Below are 24,221 nucleotides of genomic sequence, written 5' to 3'. Positions count from 1 at the left end.
ACGCTAACCCCATTTTTTTACTGGGTTTTGCAAACACTGAAATAGCACTAAGGCTCAAGAAAGCACCATTACTTAGAAAATGAGTTCAAATTTAAAAAGACAAGGTAACAAATGAAAGGACAGAAAGAACTTTAAGAAAAAAATTAATAAATCACATAAATGTAATTTCTGCCTCTGCCCCATACGCACCTATTGGTACATTGATTTCTGGACCTAAATTTGAGCTAGTTAAGAAGTCTCCAATCAGTGCTGGTCTCTCATACACCCAAGGGGGGAACACAGGAATCATCTGGCCAGTGTTTTTCTTGCTTTGCTTGTCTCGAAGCATCTTTCGAAGATCGATGGACAGCTGAAAATAGTTAAAACATATGCTTTTTCACTAATTCATAAGTATTTACATATAAACACCAAAAAAATCATCAATGTGTAGAGGAACCCCTTTCTCCATGAGGGAAATATGCCCTTCTTAGAGAAACAAGGAAAAGGGTAACTAATTTGAAATGCATTTTAGCGTGATATATAGTCATGCAGGGATTTTACACATGCATTTCTGTATCAAGAAATGGGTATGCTAGAGGGTAGGGGCTTGAGAGGAGTTCCTCCAGCACTGCACATCCAGTAGTACAAGCGCATGAGAAGCCTTCTGAGACACAGACATACACTCTGGTTTATTCTCAACAGTGAAGGACATTCCCAAGTTGACTTCTGTATTGAATGACATCAGAGTTGGATCTGCTCGTGGCACACAATTTCGAATTCTTTGGTAAGCAGCACTTAAAAATTATTTATGCTGAAAAGGTATGTTCATCCATGATCAGAACCTCTTTCCCTCTGAACATCAATATGTCCTTGCACTAAAAAGAGTCAAACTAAAGAAATGATCTCTGAGGACCATGCACAATCACAAGACACCTATAGCAAAGTATTATTTTGTAACAGTAATTTCTTTTGCAGGACATATTTTTCTTTTCTTTTCCGGAGGAGGGCTTAATATCAAAAGGACATTTAGAGCTCAAAATATAAAAGCCTCGGACAGCAGACACCTGGTCGTCCCCACACAATCAACCAAACACTCCTTCGTACAGATTCATTTGCGAGAACTATTGCATTCCAAATACTTGTTTTATGTATCTGTGTGTATTTGCGAGAGTTTAAGCTATTGGCCTAAAAGTGGCCTTTTATTTATCTGTTTTGATAATTAACACATAATTAACACATACAAAAAAGGCAGTGTCATTTACAATGCCAATAACTCAAACTCTTGTACATGCGAGACCTATTTCATTTGAAAAAAGCGTCCACCACTGTCCCGTGCCGCTTGGAAAGTGAAAGTGCACATGGTGAGCTGAATGTTACAGAAAAGTATTTTGTGCGTGCAGTAGGAGAAACTCATTAAAGAAAATAGTGCTTATAGACTAAATAAGACATGCTGTGTAACAGAAGTAAAAGGACCAGTCAGTTACAAATGAAGACAGAGCGATACTAAAGAGGCCAACCAACGAATCAGAAGCCAGCATTTACAAAGGACAATGACCCAAGCCAATGAAAACTATGGGCGGTGCTTCAAGTCCATACTCTCATACAGCATGCCTCGCAGAGCAGCGCATTCGCCTGCGCTGCCCAAGCTCGACCTAAAAAGTCATAATATGAGCCATCTGCCTCAGGGATGGAATCTGCCACCCCAACAACACTAATGCAGCCCCATATCAGTGTCAAAATGATGAGCGTCCAGTGGCTGCTGGATTTTCTTGACACTATGGGGTTGATAGATGGGTCGAGGATACTTAACCCAGACAGGATCCAACACACGTTCCTTTCGGGAGCCCATCAAAGTCTATCTCGTATAGACCACATCCCAGTCCCGGCAGCACAGGCCTTAAGTATTCGAGAGGTTCGTCACCTGGGCAGAGGCATCTCGGACCATTCCCTGGTCTGGATGAAGGTAGTTCTGGGTCGAGAGAGTGCCGGGAAAATAGCCCCCATTAATGCCTGGCACCTACGTGACCCCAAAATTCAGAAGAAAGTAGGTCAAGCCACGGACAGCTATTTTCAATGTAATGAGGGGACGGTTGAGTCAGCGCAGACGTTATGGGAAGCCTACAAGACAGTTATTCGTGGAGAGACTCTGTCCCTGATTGCCGGGAAGAAAAAAGAAAAACAAATAGATTTAGTGCGTGCAGAAGAAGATGTACAAAGAGTAGAAGAGGTGCTAGCTCAGGAGGAGACACTCGAAAACTTACATCTCCTTAAGCTGAAACAAGACGACTTCAAAAGTATCGCGGAAAATAGAATCAGAGCCCTCGGCAGGGACACGCAGAGTAGAATTTATGAGCATGGTGACAAGGAGGGGAAGCTAATCGCGTGGTTGGATAAGGAGGAGTGGGCGGCCCGTCTTGTGCCCGAGCTACGTGGTAAGGATGAGGTCACCATAACTGACCCACAGGACATTGCTGACTGGTTTGCTTACTATTATCAAACGGTGTACTGCACGTCTGGTGACTATACAGAGGATGACAGTAGTGAGCTGCTTAGAGATATCAGACTCCCTACCTTGTCTGATGAAAATTGTGAATATCTCGAGTCCACTCTCACAAATGATGAGGTGGCACAGGCAATTCGGGGGGTGTATTCGGGAAAGGCCTCTGGCCCTAATGGTATACCGATTGAACTGTACAAATGGAGACCGGACAGGATTGCCCCGTATCTCCGCACGATGTTCATTGAAAGCAAGGGAAAGGGGACACTCCCCTTTGATCAAAGAGTCGCAAACATTGTAGTCATACATAAGGAAGGGAAACCCAAGACCAGCTGTGTGTCCTATAGACCAATATCGTTACTGAATGCAGAACCTAAGATTCTTGCCAAATTATTAGCCACGCGTTTGATTAAAGTTATTGACTCACTAGTGCACCCCTATAAGTCAGGCTTTATGCCACATCGTAACACCGCCCTCAATTTACGCCGATTGCATGGGGTTCTGGGTAGAGTATCTACCATCCTAGAGCCCGCCATATTAGTATCCCTGGACGCCACCATGGCATTCGACATGGTCGAGTGGTCATATCTCTTCGCTGTGCTGGATAAGTTCGGATTTGGTGCAAACTTTAAGAGCTAGATTCGCCTGTTGTACTCCCATGGCTCAAGTTATAGTGAACAACTGTAAGTCTCCAACTTTCCAACTGAGCCGAGGTACGCGTCAGGGGTGCCCTTTATCCCCGCTCCTCTTCGCGTTGGCACTGGAGCCACTGGCGGCGTGGATCCGTGGGTATCAAGTGATTCGTGGGATGCGGTGGACCCCGGGCTGGGAAGATAAGATTACGCTTTACGCAGATGACATCCTGTTGTACTTGACCTCCCCGAGGGCCTCCTTGATCGGCCTCCTGGACATTCTCGTGATGTTCGGGAGATATTACGGTTTTACCATCAATTGGTCAAAGTCAGTGATTTATGTCCTGCGGGGAGAACCACCGACTTTCCCGAGGGGCTGCCAGATACAGATAGCCTCGGAGGGCTTCCGGTACCTTGGCATCTTCATCACATTAAACCCGGAGCTCGGTTTCCTTCGTAACCTGAGACCACCACTGCAGAGACTGAAAAGCGACGTTAAGCGCTGGAAGTCTCTGCCCCTTTCGTTGTTGGGTAGGGGGATTCTGTTCAAGATGATGACGTTGCCCCGCTTCCTCTACGCCCTTCAGAACTCAATGGACCCAGTTCCCTCGTCTTATTTCAAAGATATAGAGACCCTCCAGAGAGAACTCCTATGGAACGGCAAGCCCCGAATCGCTCTTACCAAAATTAAACCTTAATTAGTACGATGGGGGAATCAGCCTCCCTGACATCAGGAAACATTATTGGGCATCCCATCTGGCAGCTATTAATCAGGGAATCTATGGCCGACCGGATGACCCCGGATATGCCATGGACAGGTGGTTGCTGCCGGGGGAGGGGAGGGGGTGTACAGCAGGGTACTATATGTTGGGCCTAGCAGGTATCCACTGACAGGACTGACGGCTCATTCGGTCGATGTGTGGCACGTTGATAACAAACAGCTTGGTTGGGATCACAGACTCACCAGGGCGACGCCCTTATGGAGTTCTGAGAAGCTGGGCAGTCTGTGGCGATGCAAAGGATTTGAAAAATGGGACCTTATTCGAATCTCACAGATCAAAGACATCTGGGGTAAAGACACTATCCGACCTCTTCACTTCCCTACAATAGCAGTACAGTCTGGTGGACACTGAATATTATCGGTATCTACAAATTCGTCACGCCTTGCTCACAAATGTCGCCAGCTACTCCACACTACAGGAGGCCTCTCCCTTGGAGGACAGATTACTAGATGGCCATCTCCCCGAGAGGGCCATCTCCCTGGTCTACAGAAAGTTGATTAATAACATGGAGGATCCACTGCTGCCATTGAGGGAGAAGTGGGTTGGGGATGGTTTAGAACTGGACGAGGAAGACTGGCGAGAGGCTGTCTCCTCCCCGAGAGTAGTTGCAGTCCAGGCAAGGTTGCGCTTGATACAACTCAAAATTCTACACAGGGTCTATATCTCTGGGCCGGGCCTGGTGCGGATGGGAAGGGCAGACAGTGGGGAGTGCAGACATGGATGCGGGGAGCTCGGCACAGTTATCCATATCCTGTGGTTTTGTGAGCACATACAGACTTATTGGCAAACATTACATAGCGCTTTACGGGAGGTACTCAATATTGATGTCCGGCCTGAGGCCCGTAGGTACCTGCTGAAAGTTTGGGAACATTCGGATCTCACCGCTCACACCAAGCAGTGGGCGACATTAGCCTTAATGATTGCAAAAAGGAATATTGCACAGCTCTGGGGGGCCCGTCAGCCGCCCACAAGGGGAAAGTGGGAGGAGGACCTAGACTGGTGTATGTTTCGTGAGAAAGCGGTCTATGTTGCAAGAGGGTGCCCTGGGAAATGGAGTAAAGTGTGGGGGGCGTGGAATCACTACAGAGGAGATATCTGTGCTCCCCCCGACTCTCCTGCATGAATCTGAGACTCTTGATACCCCTTAAATTGTATTGTACTGTGGAATGCTATTTGATTAATTGTGTGACGGATGAACTGTGTTGAATTGGTAATGCCCTTGCTTGTGATTTACAATTGTGAATTTTGTTGACTATGTTTAATAAAAAGATATTTTAAAAAACAAAATGGGGAGTGTCCAATAGCTCTTTGTTAGACCCGGGATCCCTGTTTGGCTGAGGTAGGTACCTTAAGCCAAGTAGGGACCCGCGTTCCAACGTCAGGGAAAGGAAGATCACCTTCTTAGATAGCCCCGCTCACCCCCTCGGTAGCTTGGCACGAGGAGCCAGGCTTATCTTCAAAGCACGTGTAAAGTATTTGCAACCACGCTCACAATAATCAAATGACGACACCACAAAGACTCCACACGAGTTTTATAAAAACGAGTATAAACTTTAGGATATCTGATAAGACCACACAATATAAATCCAACATATGAGGTTGTATAATATTTTTCCTGGCTGGTTGTTAGGCCAGCCAGCCCTTGTAAGTTCTGGCGATATTAATGAGCACTTCTAAACATTCTCCTGTAATCCTAATATCATGTTATACAGTTCGTAATGCTAGAATCAGGCACTTTTGCAATGTATAAAAACTGTAAGGCGTAACGCAGCAATCTGACACTGCAATGAAAAAAGAACGCAATGCGTAACGCAACTATCAGGCACTCTGCAAGGTAAAATAATGCAATGCGTAATACAATCACCAGATATGTCGTAATGCAAAAATAAGGCAATGCGTAATACACTAATCAGGTAATTCGGTATGCAGGAATAATGCAATGCGTAATACGCTAATCAGGTAGTTCGTTATACAGAAACAAGGCAATGCGTCATACGACAATCAGGTAGTTCATTAAGCAGATAAAATGCCATGCGTTATACACTAATCAGGTAGTCCGTTATACAGGAATAATGAAATGCGTAATACTCTAATCAGGTTATCCGTTATGCGGAAATGATGCAATGTGTAATACGACGGTCAGGTACTCCGTTCTGCAGAAATGAAATAATGCGTAATACACTCAGGCCCCGATCACCAGGCTGTAGGAGTTCTCCTCCGCCTCTCCTTCTGACTTACAGTCAGCTTCTCACAGTTGTCCCCAACACAGTACGATGTAATCAAAGTGCAGCTTCGCACTCCGGCCCCTGTACCATCACTCCCTTGGCAATACAGGCTGCGATACGAGCCGAAGCAGAGGCTCGCGCTGCCAACATGAGAGAGAGGCCGAGAGTGTCTCCCTCCGAGCCCGCGCCCTGCCCCAGGAGTCGACACACGTTACCTGGGGGTCACAAACTCACTCTCCTCTCCTCATCCAGCTGCTGGGCCTCCAATGCAGCTTTGTGAATTGGCAACGGGGGCTCGGGCCGGCAACTCAGCTCCTCCGGGACTGCCGGTCCGGGCCACTTCAGTTACGAAGATTTCAGGTTGCCACAAAGCACACGCACACAGCGTCGCTGACGCTTCCTTCCACTTCGGGTGCACGATCACTGGGCACTCCACACACGGGTCTCAGGCTGCACGAAGATTATGCGCACAGCGTCGCTGAGACTCCCTTTACTCCGGTGCACACGATAACAAGGCAAATCCTCACGAAGGTCTCACAGTGCACAACGCACACAGCTTCGATGAGACTCTCTTGGATTTCGGTGCACACGATAACAAGGCAAATCCTCACAAAGGTCTCACGGTGCACAACGCACACGCACACAGCGTCGATGAGGCTCACTTGGATTCCGGTGCACATGATCACTGGACAATCCTCACAAAGGGGGTTCAGGCTGCACACAGCACACGGACAACGCGTCGCTGATCCTTGCTTGGACTCCCGGTGCCCGCGATCACAGGCCGATCTTCCTGAAGGTCTTACGGTGCACAATGCACACACACACAACGTCGATGAGTCTCACTTGGACTCCAGTGGCCCACGATCACAGAGAAGTTCTTACAAGGGTCTCAGGCTGCAACAAGAACGCACCCACCGCACCGCTGAGACTCTCATGGAATCTTTTGTGTTCCTGTGTTCCCGACAGCTCACCTCAGGCCCTTGGGGAGAAGTTACTTCAGGACACAGCACACAGCAAAGTCCTTCAAGCAGGGGAACACAGCCAAGTCCCTTTAGCCTTTCCTTGGTTAAGACAGCAAACTGCAGGCTAGCCCCAGAACACACAGCAAGGGTCAGTCCTATCCTTCAGTCTCTTCAGTTGTTTCTCCCTTGGCAAAGGTCCTCTTGACCACGAAGTAGCTCCAGTCTTGTTCACACTTGATCAAGCCATTCTCCAAAGTTCAGGGGCTTCAGCTCTCATAGTTATACCCCTCAATGGCTTTGAAGTCTTCGTGCTTCAGGGGGCACTGACCCCTGTTCAAACCAGTTCTGGGTGCCTCCCTGCCAGTGGCACCTCTCTTCCTTTGATTAGTGGGGGTCTGGATTCTCAATCACTCAGCAGGAGATGGGCCAATTGTTTTATAGCAGCAACCCAGGCCTCTTCACCTCTAGGGGCTTCTCCTCCCCCCACACTCCAGATGCAGGTCAGCCTGTTGTAATCTCACCTCCTCTCCTGGGTCAAGAAATTCCCCAGATCCTATCGCTTTCAAATCCAGGTAGTCAATCCACATCCAGGCAGAGATACACAGAAATGTCAGAGCACAAAAACTCAGCCATTTCTAAAAGAGTGGCTTCTGAACACGCAATGCAAAAACCACCTTCATAAAAAGATGTGTTATTACATTGTGAGTTCAGGCATAATAAACTTCACCTTTCCATCTTAAGCCTTTGGGAAGATAGGCTGGAAAAGATATTGGGCAAGATGGCCTTTCAAATAGTGAAAAACTAAATTGAGATTATTTCACTGTCAGGACATGACACACACCTGACTACATGTCCTACCTTTCACATGCACTACACCCTGTCCAGGGGGTAACCAAAGACCTACCATAAGGGTGTCTGATGTGCATAGGAAGGGAAGGGTAAGGTCTGGCAGGTGAGTGCACTTGACAGAACAATATGGCAGTTTAACAACCTGCACGCAGGCTCTGCAATGGCAGGGCTGAGTTCCCTTTTTAAGGATACTTGTGTGGGTGGCACAAATAGTGCTGCAGGCCCACTAGGAGCATTTGCATTACCAGCCCTGGCACACATAGTGCACTTTACTAGGGACTTTACTAGTAAGGCACACATACCAATCATGGACAACCAATTACCATTACACTTTATACAGGAAACACTTGCACTTTGACACTGATCAGCAGTGGCAAAGTGTCTAAAGCATCGAAGTTGGCAACACCACGTCAGAAAAAAGTTCTAGGGGGAAAGCAAAATGTTTCGGGACTTTAGCCAAAAAGGGCCAAGTCCTACACCCTTGATAGGAAAATAAGGTATGTAAGTAATGGCAATAGTGAGCATATGTTCCCCTGTCATCCTTAGTGGCTGCAGGTGATCGATAGCTATATAATTATTATTAAGGCTCCAGTTTTATGTTTTCAACGCTTTTTTTTTTTTTTTTTTTTTACAGATAACGACAATACTATTTCTCGGTCTGTATTTATTTTTGAACTTTGAAAAGACAGTAATAGGTGATCTTTTGTGTGATTTTGATGCGGTCAGTCATGACTGCTAGGCTAACATTGTTCAGAATGACACAAATGCATCGGTTTGAAGCTTCATTAAGAAAATGTGTACTTTTTTTTCTTTTTTCTAACTCCCTTGTGTGTCATTCTGAACAACTGTTGATTTTGCAGTTATGAGTGACAGCATATATCCAAAAGAAAAACAAAGCATTGACGGGGTCCACTTCTCATCATTCATTTAGCAAGTGGCATGTTCCGGCGTTGGCCTTTTTCCAAACTTACTGCGTACGGTTTGTCGCAGCCCACATGATTTTTAAAGTCTAAACATGCATTCTTGTTGGACGAACGTTAATGATTGAAAATTTAAAAAGTAGAAAGAGAACTGCTACATTGAGTTCATACTCCAATCCTCAAAGCCACCATGTCGATGCGGTTTATGTTGCCTCCATCTGCATTGCAGCATGCGTGCTGTGATTTCACATATAAATCAAACCTCCCGATGAGTCATAAATAGCCCATTGCAATAGTGAAAAAGTAAAATTAGCAGTATTCCACTATTAGAACATGTAAAACACACCAGTACATGCAATACCTTTTAACTACACTGCATCCTGCCCATGGGGCTGGCTCGGGCCTACCTTAGGGGTAACTTATATGTAGGAAAAGGGAAGGTTTGGGCCTGACACGTTGGTGCACTTGCCAGGTTCAAATGACAGTTCAAAACTGCACACACAGACACTGCAGTGGCAGGACTGAGACATGGTGGCAGGGCTATACATGTTGGTGACACAATCGATGCTGCAGGCCCACTAGTAGCATTTGATGTACAGGCCCTGGGTACACCTGGACAATTTACTATGGACTTACTGATAAATCAAATATGCCAATCATGGATAAACCAATCACCGATACAATTACACAGGGAGCACTGGCACTCCAGCACTGGTCAGCAGTGGTAAAGTGCCCAGAGCCCCAAAACCACAAAAACCAAATGCAGCACACAGTCAAAAACAGAAGGTCAGAAGCAAAAAGACAGGAGAAATCCCGCCAAAAGATGCTAGGTCTAACATTTGTCACCTCAGCTGAACGTGGGGAGAACTACCCAACGTCCTGGGAGTTCTCTTCACAAAGGAGGAAGAACCCGGACAGACCATCATCATTGGCATATTCTGTGCCAGGGCGGTGTTCCACCGTAAAGTCCATTCCCTGTAGGGTTCAGTTTTGGGTTCTCACCACTCATTTGCGTCAAACATCTGAGGGGCCTGTGGTCTGTCTGAACCCGGAAGTGAGTCCCAAACAAGTAGGGTCTTCACTTTTTCAGCGCCCAGACCAGAGCAAAGGCTTCCTTTTCAATGGCGCTCCACATATGTTCCTGGGGAAGTAACCAACGACTAATGAAAGCTATGGGTTTATCTAGGCACTTTTCCTTCAGCTGTGAAAGCACGGCTCTCACACCATGCTCTGAGGCATCAGTCTACACCACAGACTACTTGGAGAAGTCAGGAGCCTTGAGCACGGGCAGCGTGCACACAGCCTCCTTCAGGGTTAAAAGCGGTCTGGCATGCCTCAGTCCAGATCACCTGATGTGGCTGCTTCCTTGAAGTCAGCTCTGTCAAGGGGGCCACAATGGTTCCATACCCCTTGACAAATCTGCAGTAGGACCCGGTGAGGCCTAAGAAATCATAACGAGTTCAGAGAGACTGCATTATAAAATCATTTTATTCCCTTATATTGAAGCAGTATTGTGACGCTGTGTCTCCATTGTAGATGAATTCGTTATGACTCATCGAGGGGTTTTATTTATATGTGAAATGTTATCACGGGGCGCATGCTGCTATGCAGGTGATTTTTTTTGTTTTAGGATTACAAAGAGTTCTGTTGGGTCCCACAATGCTTAGCAAAGAATTGTGAAAAATGTTGAACAATCAACACCTATATCAAAGGGTCACTAAATTATCCCTTTTTAAGAATGGGGAATGTCTGAGTAATTAAGACTAGCAATTAACGTCGGATGGCACTGAAAGTAGCCACTGAAGTTCTGAATTCTCTTCCAAAAAGTAGTAAACAAATAAAACTATGAGAAATCACACACAGCACAATATAAAAACATATAATACAAAATGTCCAAAAATCAAAAGTTCAGAATATCCTTTTATCCTTGTTATCTATTTTGGATAGCTGACACAGGTCTTTACACCTTGTCCTCAACGTTTCGACCCTGAGGTTTCAGTTATTAGCTGCAAATCACAGAGGGTCTTCTCAGGACTACAATGATAAAAAAAACAGGGACAGCCTTTTAACCCCTTCAGTGCCACGCCCTTTCCCCCTCCTGTGCCGGGCGTTGCACTAGTGGGTGGGGTTCATGACGAGATAGTCTCGTCATGGGCACAGCGCAACCGTGCTCCATGACGAGACTATCTTGTCATGGGCACTGAAGAGGTTAATGTTACACAAACAAAACATTTCCTGAAGAAATGTCATCTACCCCAGCAGGGGTTCACTCTATAGTTACTGCAACTCCTTGCAATTGTTTAGTCCATCAGCTGTATGGATTACATTTCAAAAGTATTGAACAACGAGGAAACAGTGAGGGCAAGCTTCTAGCTGCACCTAGAACACTGCTGAAATTTGATTTCCCCCCACTGAAGTTAGGGCAGGCCCCGGGGGATGGGGACATGGCCCTCCCCCCTTCAGTAAACTGCCTTTCCTCTTGTATTCCACATTGAAAACGATCTGAAATCCTTATTAGAGATGAATGCATCATTGATCTTTTGGAGCACAATCTGATATGTAGTGACTGTGATGAGGGGTTTCTTTCTTGTTGTCTCCTGGTGAGAGCAGAGTCCATTGTTCTCCATTTTAATTACCCTAAGTATGCAAATACCCAAAGTCCATAGCACCACTCACTCACTCACAGACCCACACAGGCACTCACACACCTACTCACAGACCCATAGCAAAACTCACATACCCCCTCAGGCACTCACAGACCCACACAGGCACTCAAACACCCACTCCCAAAGGTTCCAGGTTACAGTTAAAAAAATGCAATTTAAAAAAAAAACTTAAAAACTCACTGAAAAAAAAAAATCAAAGTTTGCAGGGATGTTATAGTTAGGAAATAACATTTTCAAAAACATGGAAATGTACTGAAAAAAAACCAAATGTTACAGGGACGTTATAGTTAGGAAATACAAATGAAAATAAAGTACAAATTCACTGAAAAAACCAAAGGCTACAGGGACGACATAGATAAGAAATAAAATAATAAAACCTTAGAAATTCAATGCAAAAATCAATGGTTACAGAGACATTATAGTTATGCTCAGATTTCACTGGTACAAAACCAGTGAAATTAAGCAGTTATAGTTACCAGAGTTAACTATAACTTCTGCCGTCGCAATGCCGTGCTTTTGGCCTCACATATTACATCACTCATGACATTGCATTGTATTGTATTGTATTGTAATTGCATTTATATAGCGCTTACTACCCCTGACGAGGCATCAAAGCGCTTTTTTGGCGAGTAGCACGCTACTCCGGAACCCAAGAAGGATAAGTGTTGAATTAGTATAGTGAAATATGAAAGTAATTTGAGTGGTGGATAGTTTAGTCAGTTATTTGGATTCAGAAGGATAGCAGAGGGAAAAAGGTTTGCATTTATATAGAGCTTGTTACCCCTGATGGGGTATTGTAGCGCATTTTATTTTACAAGTAGCACGCTACTCCGGAACCCATAAAGGATTAGTATAGGGAAATATGAAAGTAATTTGAGTGGTGGATATTAGTCAGTTATTTGGATCGAGAAGGATAGCGGAGGGATAGAAGAGGACAAAAAAGGTTTGCATTTATATGGCGCTTGTTACCCCTGATGGGGTGTTGAAGCGCTTTTTCAGCGAGTAGCACGCTACTCCGAGACCCATAAAGGATTAGTGGTGAATTAGTATGATGAAATATGAAAGTAATTTGAGTGGTGGATATTAATCAGTTATTGGGATTGAGAAGGATAGCGGAGGGATAGAAGAGGAAAACGTTTTTTTGTTTTATTTGTTTTTTACAGAGTTTTATATAGCGCAAACTTGATCCGAAAGTATCAGGTATCAGAGCGCTTTACATAGCACCTGTTGCGTTACATGAGGACACATTCATTTTTGTTAGGCACAGGGAGATTAAGTGATTTGCCCAGAATCACAGGATTATCAGCGTCATTGCCGTGACTCGAACCCGGTTCCCCAGATTCGAGGTCGACCGCCTTAGCCGTTAAGCCAACTCCTCTCCCAAGGGTTGCATTTATATAGTGCTTGCTACCCCTAATGAGGTGTTGAAGCGTTTTTTTCAGCGAGTAGCACGCTACTCGGAACCCATAAATGATTAGTGGTGAATTAGTAGAGTGAAATATGAAATTTGATAAGTGGACATGGTCAGTGACAACACTCATGACATCTCAAATGACATCCCTGAGGTAACTAGAACTCGCACCCCCGTCATGGACAGTTTTCTCATCAATTATTTCACTGAAAATGTTGCAGTCATATTATCAATGATGTCATGAGTGATGTAATGTGTGGGGTAATTAGCAACGTATCGATACGTGTGACGCTTTCTCCTCGTCTCATGTGCGTGCTGTAATGGCTCTGTGGCTCTGACGGGGAAGCGCCGGTTCCGCTGTCTGCTGTGAGATAGATTTCTCCTTCACAGGCACTATGGATCGACTGCATTTGTTTGGAGCAATATTTTTCAGCTCGAATATCAACCAGAATGATAATGTTGGAAAGATGGTTCCCTGCGAACATCAGTGCGCTGTGCTGCAACCTGCGGGTTCATTCAGCCATTCATCCTTCTACGGTCAAAGTAATATGCAGCGCGCCGCTTCTGATTCACTATAACAGGATTTTATTTAGCGGGTCAGATTGTTTGGCTTGGAAAGGAAGAAAGAGGTGCGGGCTGACATTGTTTAACAAGTGCCAACGCAGGACGAGGGGCGCATCCTGCCTAGTGTCCACGGTGCCTGCACTCGCTATGCCTTGATGGCCCCTCATTCTCTCGGCTTCTAGAACCAGGGCACATGGGGGGCATGAGAGAAGAAGGCCGTCGTGGTCCAGCACAGCAGGCTGCTCTGAGAGTGCGAGGGGTGTACAGAAGCAGAGAGGAGAAAGCAGAGAGGAGAAAGCAGACAGAAAAAGGGCAGAGAAAGAGGAGAAAAAAGAAAAAAGGTACAAGAAACCGCACTTACCAGTTAACCTCCAACTGCCGCAGAATTTACAGACTGAACAACAAGTGCGGTACCGCAAAGGCAGCCACGCGTTTACTTTCGCATCGCGCTTTCACTTTAAGTGAAAGCGCGATGCGAGAGTGAACACGCGGCTGATTTTGCCAAAGCCGAATGCAAAGACAAGCGCTCGCCAGGCATCCGCTGTTTATTTTTGCATCGCGCTTTCACTTTAAAGTGAAAGCGAGATGCAAAAATAAACACGTGGCGCCCTGTCTGCTTTTTTGTCCGGCCCAATCAAAGAGCCGGACTGGCGCGTGTAAGGCAGCGTGATGAAGCATCTGATAAGAAACTTCGTCACGACAGCCGTAATGCAGACGAGCCAGTCCGGGTGGGTCGGACAAAAAAGCGAAAAGGAGGCACCCGGGAACTCTTATTTCCAATTTACATAAACGGTGACGCCAGCCAATGGGAAAGAGTGGTGGGGCTTAAAGCCCTTTTGTAAAAGTACTCATCTGCATTAAATCTCGCCGAGCAAGCTGCACATGTGCCCAGCAACGCTAGGCGAGACCTAAAAAGGAAAAAACCCTCACTCCCACATTAAGTGGTAGAGCCTCCCCGGACCCACATTATGATTTAGGTGTGGGAAGCCCGATGATGAAGAATGCCACAATACATAGGTGAGGGCCTTATATTTATCAGAAACACATATCCACAGAATTAGTGGGTAGATGCATGGTACATTAGCCCTACCCTACTTCAGTAGTGTGATAACTAATTAACTTGGGAGGATGGCAGGGAAGGACACTAGTAGCGTTCCCCTGTTAGAGTGTATGAACGATCAGAAAATATGGCCAACCAATTGTGAAAGAGGCTATGTATAGCTATGAAATAGTGCCAGTAAACCCCATCATAAGATCATAGTGGAGGGTTATGCTCATTTGATTGTAAAATAAAATACTGCCCCAAGATCATGCCGGAGAATATACACCTATAGGAACATACCAGATCAAATCATCAAGGGAACTTAACAAAACAGATGTCCTTGGGATAGTTCCAGAAGCCATGTCCATGAAATCACTTCTCAAAATATGGAAACAGAAAGGATTTCTCTATAGCCCATACTGGGCTGGGATCTTGAATTTTAGAGGGATATGTTTTGGACACCGCTTATACTTTTTCCTGGATATTTCAGATTCTTGTAACCACTCTGACCTTTCTTTGAGGACTCCTATGCACTTGTGGTTAGAATCTGAAAGAAAGGGAAGCACTAGTGGATTCGCTCACTACAGAGCAGGTTAAAACAAACTGAGTAAGAGTAACAATCATATCCCTTGCACTAACTACTATGTGCTTCTGTTCCACGCTGACTTGCCCATATTTCTGATTTTCCAGGTTGGAGCTCAAATGCCAATATAAAAGAGAAGGAGGTATCCTCAAGCATCGCTTGACTAGGCGCCTTCTCTTCACAAGTGACCTATTAAAGTGCCCCTCTGCTCAGCAAGCAGCTCAACCCTTCTCAGACATCCCCAATCACTTCTAATCTTTGCCTTGGGACACAGACTTCCACAAAAAAGCTTCATCCTTTGGTCAGAATTCCCACCCCATTGGGGGCAGGAGGGCAGTCTGACATGCCACAATGGTGGACGTACTCTGAGCTGGCTTTCACCTGAAGCCACAATTATTTGCTAAAATCCTACAATGGAGAGACTCGAGCAACATAATTTTTCTCCCCTTTCTACCTCGGTGGTAAAAACATCCAAATGCACTTCATTTGGAGGGGAGAGAATTGGTACCAGCGGGCTGTGGCCTGAGACTGTATCCAACTGCACAGATCAGTCTGGATCCCATCAGACAAGGCATGGTACCATGGATGAGGAGCGGAGGTGAAAAGAGAAGTGTCGCAGCTGGAATAGCCTACCTATGCTGGAGCCAGCATGCCAAACGAGGTCAGTCTTGAACACCTGTGACGTGCTATTAGCAGCTGATTGGGTGTAGGCCATAGACATGCTTGGCTGAAGACCGTAAGAGCATCAGTCGTCTGGAGGTGCAGAATAGTGGCACTGAGGCTCCAGAAGACACGCTTGGCCCAGGACTCTAAAGAAGCTTCAGGTAGAAATAAAGAAGTGGGTCACCACTCTGTGTTGGAGGATTTGAGGCATGGGCAAGGCCTGGACACAGACTCGCTGATCAAGTAAGGGTGCCACAGTAAGATTGACAGAGGGAGTTGGCTGAAGACAACAGGCAACTGCCAGTGAGGGAGGCATGCAAGGGCCGGTGTAGCTCTCTAGAGAGGCTCAGAATTTGGGGGGTACCATGGCGCGCAAACACCTGAAGAGTGCACCACTTGTGGCCTGCAGTTGCCTTTGGCGATTTAGACATGGTTGAGAACCCCAAGTTCATCCCTTCTTGGACCTTGCTTATTCCTGTATGCTGGTATCCTGACATATCTTTGTCATATTGAACAGGGGCCTCTTAGAGGTGGAGACTCCCATGTTGGTGATTGCAAGGAGGCTGACTTGTCTACAATGGCACCCGCATGCAACCATGGCCACTGTTTAAAAGGTGCCATCACAGGCAACTAAGGGAGCAAGAAAAAGACCAGAGCCTGGAATACTGGAACTGGAGCAGCTCCTCTGTATGAAGACATAGTGAGCCTGAAATCTACTGCAGGCAGAAGAATGTGGCCTGGTCGCTGAGTCCATTCCAGTAGCTACTTGTGGAGACCACAGACCTGTGCTGTTAGTGGAGTAGCCCTGGCAATCCCCGGTGGGTAGGACTAGCTCCTGGATGCTTAACACAGCTAGTGGACCCTTCCCTATCTGTGAAGCACACAGACTGTCTAATCCTGTGACTACCTATCCAGAGTATCAGAAGACCAACCTCTAAAAAAGACCCAGAGTTTACAACTGTGAGACACATCCGATTAATGCCAAAGATAAGGGGCCCATGCTAGACAGTAAACTAATTTGGAGAAATACTCTAAATTAGATCAAAGCAAGCAGCCCAAACACTGCAGGGAAGTGGTGATAAGCGACACTAATCCAGTGAGGGCCATTGTTGAGATCATCCTACAAGCCATAAAAAAAAGAGACATTGCTCGAATAAAGAAATGACAAATTCAGTCTGACTGTGTCTCTTCTCTGGCAAGATCTCCATAACATAGCTATTAGGGAGGTCACTGAAGCAGCGGATGGTTTATCGGCAGCGGACAACATGCTACAACCACTGCAGGATATGGTTGAGTGAGTCGCTGACATAACAAGATGAGAAGACAGAGTTAAAATGTCATGGGGAGATCCCACAGGAACAAAATGAGGACCGCTGGGATACCAGAAGAGGCGGAGTGTCCAATCCCGAACAATTATTCTCCTAGTGGCTTAGACCAAGGACACCCCTGAGGAGGTTGCAGAGTGCCTCATCATTGAGAGGGATCACTTTGCCCTGATACTTAAACCTCCTCCTAGGACCCTTTCATAATGTGGATGCTCAATTATAATGTAAACACAAGAAACCAACATAATTCTAGAGCAGATAGACGGGCAGGTGAAGGGCCCATAAACTAACAAAGCAATGATATTTTGAGATTACACCCACTGGGCACAGAAGCAGAGAAGGTCATCCCTGGCGGTCAAGCAAAAGATGCGAGCAATGCAGTTAATCTACATCATGATGTTCCAGGCGAAGCTGGCAGTCTACTGTAGGAAATGTGCCGTTTCTGCATGGTCACCCTGGATTTTTCACCTTTAGTTGGACCCTATATTTTTTTGTGGTTTTAAAACTTGGGCACTGTACTCCTCCTAACCGGTAGCAAAGTGCCTGTGCTCCCCTTTAAACATGGTTGAAATGGCATAGTCCTAATTTGTATATATTCAGCCTACCTATAAGTCCCTAGTATATGGTACAAGGTGTGCCCAGGGCGAGGAAGTGAAATGCCACTAGTGGACTGCAGCAGTGAGTTGGCCATCTACTACACTGAAGTGGAACTATGGCTTCAGGCCTACCAGTGTTAGGAGTTAGAAGTTTGCAGTGTGATATCTTCAATTTGACTTGCCATAATAAACCCTTTTGCTAAGTCAAAGCCTCCTTTTACAATATTAATAAGTTATCCCTATTGTCCACAAGGCAGTGTATTTAAGAGTAAGACGTGCAGAAATGTAATGCTGACTATTTTTCACTGTGGCAGGCCTATCTGTCTTATGGAGAATACTGTATCTCAGGAACGGGACAAACTAGAAAAACACTAACAACTATTTGTACTCTTTAGTAACAATCTAACCATTAAGGAAAAGTAACTTTAAAAAGTTATCTTTTCCCTGCCTGAAGTTTTTGGAGACTAATTTGCATTTGATATCAACCTTTTCCCAATTAGGAGTTAACATCTGAATAGGTGTAAAAGGGTATAAAATGCTTCCCAGGAGCAAAACAATAGGCTAAGAACTTCGCCGGATATGCAGTTAGGGGGCTGTAAGCATCCTTTTTGACATTAGTGTCAAATCCTGCTTGAGTGTCAAAGTATGCCTGGCAGGTCTGTGGAGTTTATAAATAACATTTCTGGCGCCCTTGAAAGGCAGAAAACAGAATGCCAAGATAACTCCTATGTATCAAATCTCTGGTTGCTGAAGGATTCGCTTTGTCCCACCAGACTTCTCACACTGGATTTTAAATATAACACTGGAGGCATACTTGAAAGGAAGAGAAACAGGGTGCCAAAACAATTCTTGTGCAGTCACTGACTAATTGCCTGAAAACCCTACTTTTTTTCTAACTGGGTTTATTGCAGGTATAGCGGCTGCCTCAAACTGTAATTTAGGAACAGATGTGCGAAGACAGTAGGATTACCATTATACACTTCCGACATACACCCCAAGCCCTCAGAGGCCAAGATGATCGTGGCCCAAGGATTTTCGCCATCTTGAAAATGCCCACAGTGAGTAGGGTTAACTCTGGGATCCTTTACCCCATTGGTTATAGTGCGTGCCCAGAAGTCATACCCATTTACTAGGTCGTGCCAGGCATAAATGCAGCACCTCCAGGCACCCACTTCAGAACACTCCTGGACATGAAAATGATCAGACGTGGACTGTACCTGCTGTCTGGGGCCTGATAAAAGATCTGAAGGACTGGAACTGCTGTCTCTTGCAACTGGGGCAGATAAGTGGGCTCCAAGGGTCATACGGTTGACCTCCTGTTCACACTGCAAGAATACAAAAAGCTACAAGATGCCTTTCCTGCAACTGCCCAGCTGATCAGTGTCAACTGGACCAGCGCTGGACCCTGCTATTGGCCTCTGTCTTACACCCTTAAGTCTCCAAGTGTATCTGCAAAGGTCCTGGGGTGGCTTTAGAACTGTAATCCTGTGATGATTGCGACTTAAACTTCCTGGGGAGACTTGGCAGCGGAGCCTCCAGTGCATACCTTTATACAATACCTACATGTAATGGGGAATGGCGCACACATTGTGCACTGGCTGGCGCAGGCACTGCAGGCGCACTCGCAACCATCCACATGAACGCTAAGGGAACGCTGGGCGGCAGATAGGGGAAGAGACTGGACAGATAAGGAATGGGCGCTGATACTGGCCGGCCCGACCACAGTCCTGCGCAATCCCCGATTCAAAATTATACAATACTACATACTGCAGCGCGCATACCTCACGCCCGACAAAATCAACAGATACTTTGCGCGGACAGATGCGACCTGCCAGCAATGCTTGCTGCCGGGAGCGGACCTCTTACACATGCTTTGGCACTGCCCTACTCTACAGCCGTACTGGGACGACGTATTAACACTGCTCGCGCGCGGCGCTGACGGACAACTCCCGCGCACATGGAAAGCAAGCATACTAGGGCTCTATAGGCGAACGAAAGACAACAAAGTACAGGCACGCTTTTGGGACATGGGTCTTATAACGGCCAAACGCTTGCTCACCAAGCATTGGAAGGCAACCGCCCCCCCACACATCCGACATTGGAGGGCCTCCTTTACCAATTGGGCGCAGGCGGAAAGCGCGGTGCTTCTTCGTGAGGAGACTGCAGGGCTCCGGAAGTTCCCCATCGCCCAGCTTTGGGATAACCTTCTCGCAGCGTTCCAGAGGGCCTGCCAGGACCGAGGGATAACTTGAATCTCTGGGGCTTATCACTCCCCTACTAGTGGAATGGCGGCAGCCCTAGGCCTATTGCCCTCTTGACGGCCCACTTTCCCCCCCCCCTCCCCTGGCCTGCGGCTCCCCGCGCACGCTGCGCGGTCCCACTGTGCTCCGCTTGGCGGATGATGGCCCCCCTGCTCGATCGCAGAATGATCTCCTCCTCCCTCCTCTCCCCTTCCCCTTGACCCCACCTGAGTTTACGACCCTAACCTTGACACCCCTCTATTGCCGCACATACATGGGGAGTAGTTTATATATAGGTTAAGTTCCCAGATCGAATCCTCATTTCACCACGGATAACTAACGATGGATGCGTCGCGCGGCGCCCCCGGGGGGCTGCCCTCCCTAGCGAGCCCCCGCTTACAGATGACAATGTGATGTAGACACGCGCTCCCCGCCTGGGGCGGATGCGCCCGGAGAATACGGCAAACTCTTACCCTGGGCGCACTCTGTGCCATGCCGGATATGCGCCGACGCTTGGCGGCTGGGGGGGCGCGGCGCTGGTGGGACGGATGCGCACCGCGTAGCACACTCATAACCATGGGCTACGAAGCTGCACACTAGACTCGCCGGGCCTACACGCTGTCAGATATGTCGCAGTGAGCTATACCACAGCATCCTTGTCGCGCTTCAGCCTACACTATGAGCACGACGCTGACGCTAGGCTGCCCGGAGGCCTTTACATTTTGGGGTAATAGTGATGTCCTGTAAGAATCCAGATCAGGGCCTAGGTAGCCACCGGCACAGCCGCGGAGTGGGCTGGACCACAGCGCCATCCTCTGTTGCTGACAACACACATCAGGAACACCACAAAACTACACCGGAAAAAGGAAAAAACCCCATGTATCTGTTGTTTTGACAATGTACGCATCTCATTCCTGTATACACGTTAACCTGCACAACGCCGCCGGACCCCGGGTTGCCGGCTGAATGGCTGTGTTTCACCATCAGGAAACGTGCGCTTTGTTTCACTGATTCGCCGCCTGGACGGTGACCGTACTTTGTAAGATGAAGCAACTGCAAATAATAAAGGTTTAAAAAAAAAAAAAAAAAAAAAAAAAAAAACGATTGCGACTTAAAGGACGAAGGTTAGATGGTAAAATCATTGACCAGAATGAACCTGGTTGATGTATTCGACCCACGCTTCATTGCGGTCAGTGTTAAATTCCTACCTTCCGGTCTACCTTCCCCATTGACTATCATTGCCACTTTATATTTCCTTGCGCTATACCTACTTACAAATGTAAGAATCTGCTTCCATATGCAATGAACGGCAAGAGGTTGATGAAGATCCTCAATTTTTATGGGGAAGCTACTGGGCCCATACTGAAATGGGACAAATTTGCCATAGTCCAGCTGTGGGTAAGGAATTCCACAGAGGCCTGGAGGACTCATTTGTGAACACTGACCAAAAGCTTCAAATACTTAAGGATGCACAAGTCTACCGCTGGGGGAAGTATTAGGAGCTTGACATGCCCCGCCCATCTTTTGGCTGACTTGCAGAAGACAGTCATTCATTCGGAGTCTCTTTTAAGTGGTCCAGAACTACCTACATGAGATTCATGACCAATTCTTTCACTTTATACTAGTTAAATCACACTACCTAATTCGCAATGGTAAATCTCCGAGAATATCCTGGGACAAATATATTCAAACAATTTTTGATGGCAACTTGGGAATGGAAAACATGTAGCTGTATTACTGGGCTGGCAGTTGCTTATCGTAAATTACTTGCTGTTTGGGTTCAGAGACGACCCTGAGATCTATATAGCATAAGATCTGTTCAATGGTTCATTTCTGGTACACTAATTATATGCGTCCCAGATTGAACTGCTGGAAAAAGGTGCTGCGCAGGTTTGGCTGGCACTGCAGGATTATGCAAGACCCCTCTACGGCAACAAAATCTTTTGAAACACTATCAGAAGAATTCAGTCTTCACAGATCCCAATTATTCAGATATCTATAATTGAGGCACACCCCAGGACTGGTACCACTCAGAGTCATTGTTGCTTTCAAAGTTTATTCCTTTCAAGGCTAACATAGTAATGGAGCCACTGAGTAGGCATGAGTTCTCATAAATCAGTGACCCGCTGATAATCAATGCTGCAGACCCGCTTGTAGCAGCAGATAAGTGGCATTGAGGAACAGGAATGGACAGAGGGCATGGTGGCATCGCATGAACTCGCCATTCCCAAACGTTTTAGACTCATTAAAGTTCTCACACAAATACTCCTACTCCGATAGCAAACTATGGAAAATGGGTAGAACACGTTCTCACACATGCCAACTGTGAGGCGGAAGAAATACTTCTTTCCCCAATGATCCTTTGCTAGGGGCGTACAGTAGTTTCACCACATGAAGGGGTTTTGGGATGCCATTTTTTTAGCTCAGACCCAATAGCGTGCCTTCTAGATGTTATCAAGGAGTGGGAGGGTATATGACACACACGAATCTGACTGGGGTACCTTCTGGCTACAATTGGCATTGTACACTACTGGAACTCTGGCAAGGCCCCACCACATGCAGAACAGCTGTGCGGGATGTATCAATGTGCATATACGGAAAAGGAAATATATTAGGAGAGGGGGTGTACAACCAAACATGGAAACATAACAGGCCCTATGTAGGATCTCTTTGAACTTGACATTCCATGAACACGGTATCAGGATTACTAAGTCCTTGCTCTGTACATTAAATGCTCTCGACGTGTCATGCTTGTGCGCTTTTACCTATATATAATACAGTTTATGCGTGATATGTACTGCTTTCATGTTAACTTTAAAAATTAAAAATAAACAATTACAAATGTTTTAAGAAAAAGAAAATCCCACCCACGACAGCCACTGCTTGATCTAGGCGTCATTCTGTTCTCAGACTCCTGCTCTGCGAGAAGCAGGCCATCAAGCATATCATTCCACTACCGGCTAGCAGCTATGGTTAGTCTTGAGGCAAAGGTCTTTGACAACTCATGAGGCCTCCCCACCACTCAGCAGAATACAGACTGCACTATCTTAACTCAATCATTTTGCAGTGTGGTTGATGCACTGAGATTTTGGCAATTGTTTAAAGCTTTATGTTTGATTATTTTCATGAGTAAATGGTTGCTTGGAGGGGCATTAACTGGCTAGATGGAATTAGCTTTCGGGTAACCCAATGAGACTCATTTACTGAACTGACTGCCAAAACCATTAACATTAATAATAAAAGAACATTAGCCAGATGTTCAGCTGCGATGAAAATACTGTCTACTACAATGGAAGGATAAAAATTAAGTAAACAAGAGAATGCAGTTGTACTGTGCTACTACAGACAACGTTTATGCAATTATTGGCAAATAACATTCTACCTGTTGGTCTGATTGGAAATAGGTTTAAAAATGTATATACAGTTTGGCAGAGTGAGACCAGAAACAGCTCCAGTCTCGGTGGTAACCACTCAACACATTCACCATGTTAATCACCTTTGTCTGACATGTTACAGCAGAAATTGCCCGTGAACACCTCAGCTGCTCTTTTAGATATGCCGAGGCTTTATCATGCTTGTAGCCCACATTTTAAGCAATAGCTCTCCACTGAAACATCTGTTTCCCCATAACACTATTGGTTCATAATATCAGCAGCCTGAATATAGATGAGCACTCCACACGCAACATGATCACTTTTTCCTCCTCATGTAGATCCACTCAGAAAACCATGCAGTCTCAGTGCCTTACTGCAATAAAAGCTGTCTAGTGACACCTAGCACAGAAAGGAAGCAACTACCTGGTGCACGTTGGCACCGGAATTGATGAAGCTGCCCAGCTGTTTCCTGATATCTTCCAGCTCCTTCTCGGACATCAGTGTGGTGCTGGGAGGGATGTTCAACGTAGAGGCCCCAGAAGGAACAATAATGCTTGTGGTGAGTTCCTTGCGGTCCCGGGCATTCTGCTGCAGATACCGAAGAGTCTGAAAATCAAATATTCACATCAATGGAGGCATGTAGACTTAAATCACAACTTGACTGACACTATCATGCAAGTAGGAAACTAAGAAGTTCTAGGAGTAAGATTAGTGAGTTCAAATTCCATTATCTGATAGGATGGTAATGGGTATATACAGATCTAAAATACATCAAATAACTGGCCTAATCAATGAAGCTGATACAGAGGTGCTTCACATCCATTCATTAAAAAACCTGAATCACCACAATGTGCAATGATGGTAGAGACAAACAATTCTTAGGTTCTCACTTCACTGCCCACATTACAGAT

At 46.0% G+C, this 24,221-nt stretch overlaps 1 protein-coding gene across 1 annotated transcript in view; it reads right to left on the bottom strand.

The window, feature by feature from the left end:
- The window catches only part of TUBGCP2 (tubulin gamma complex component 2), a 257,023-nt gene that overhangs the window by 227,838 nt on the left and 4,964 nt on the right, over window positions 1-24,221 (bottom strand). The window contains exons 4-5 of the mRNA XM_085608073.1: window positions 23,734-23,916; window positions 190-349 (exon numbers count right to left, since the gene is read on the bottom strand). Of these exons, the coding sequence (XP_085464199.1) occupies window positions 190-349; window positions 23,734-23,916 (343 nt within the window). The remainder of the gene's footprint in view (window positions 1-189; window positions 350-23,733; window positions 23,917-24,221) is intronic.

Source organism: Triturus cristatus, chromosome 1_2, assembly GCF_964204655.1.
Source record: "Triturus cristatus chromosome 1_2, aTriCri1.1, whole genome shotgun sequence".
NCBI lineage: Eukaryota > Metazoa > Chordata > Amphibia > Caudata > Salamandridae > Triturus > Triturus cristatus.
The sequence above is the reverse complement of the archived record's forward strand: the minus strand, read 5'-3'. Positions and strand labels throughout refer to the sequence as shown.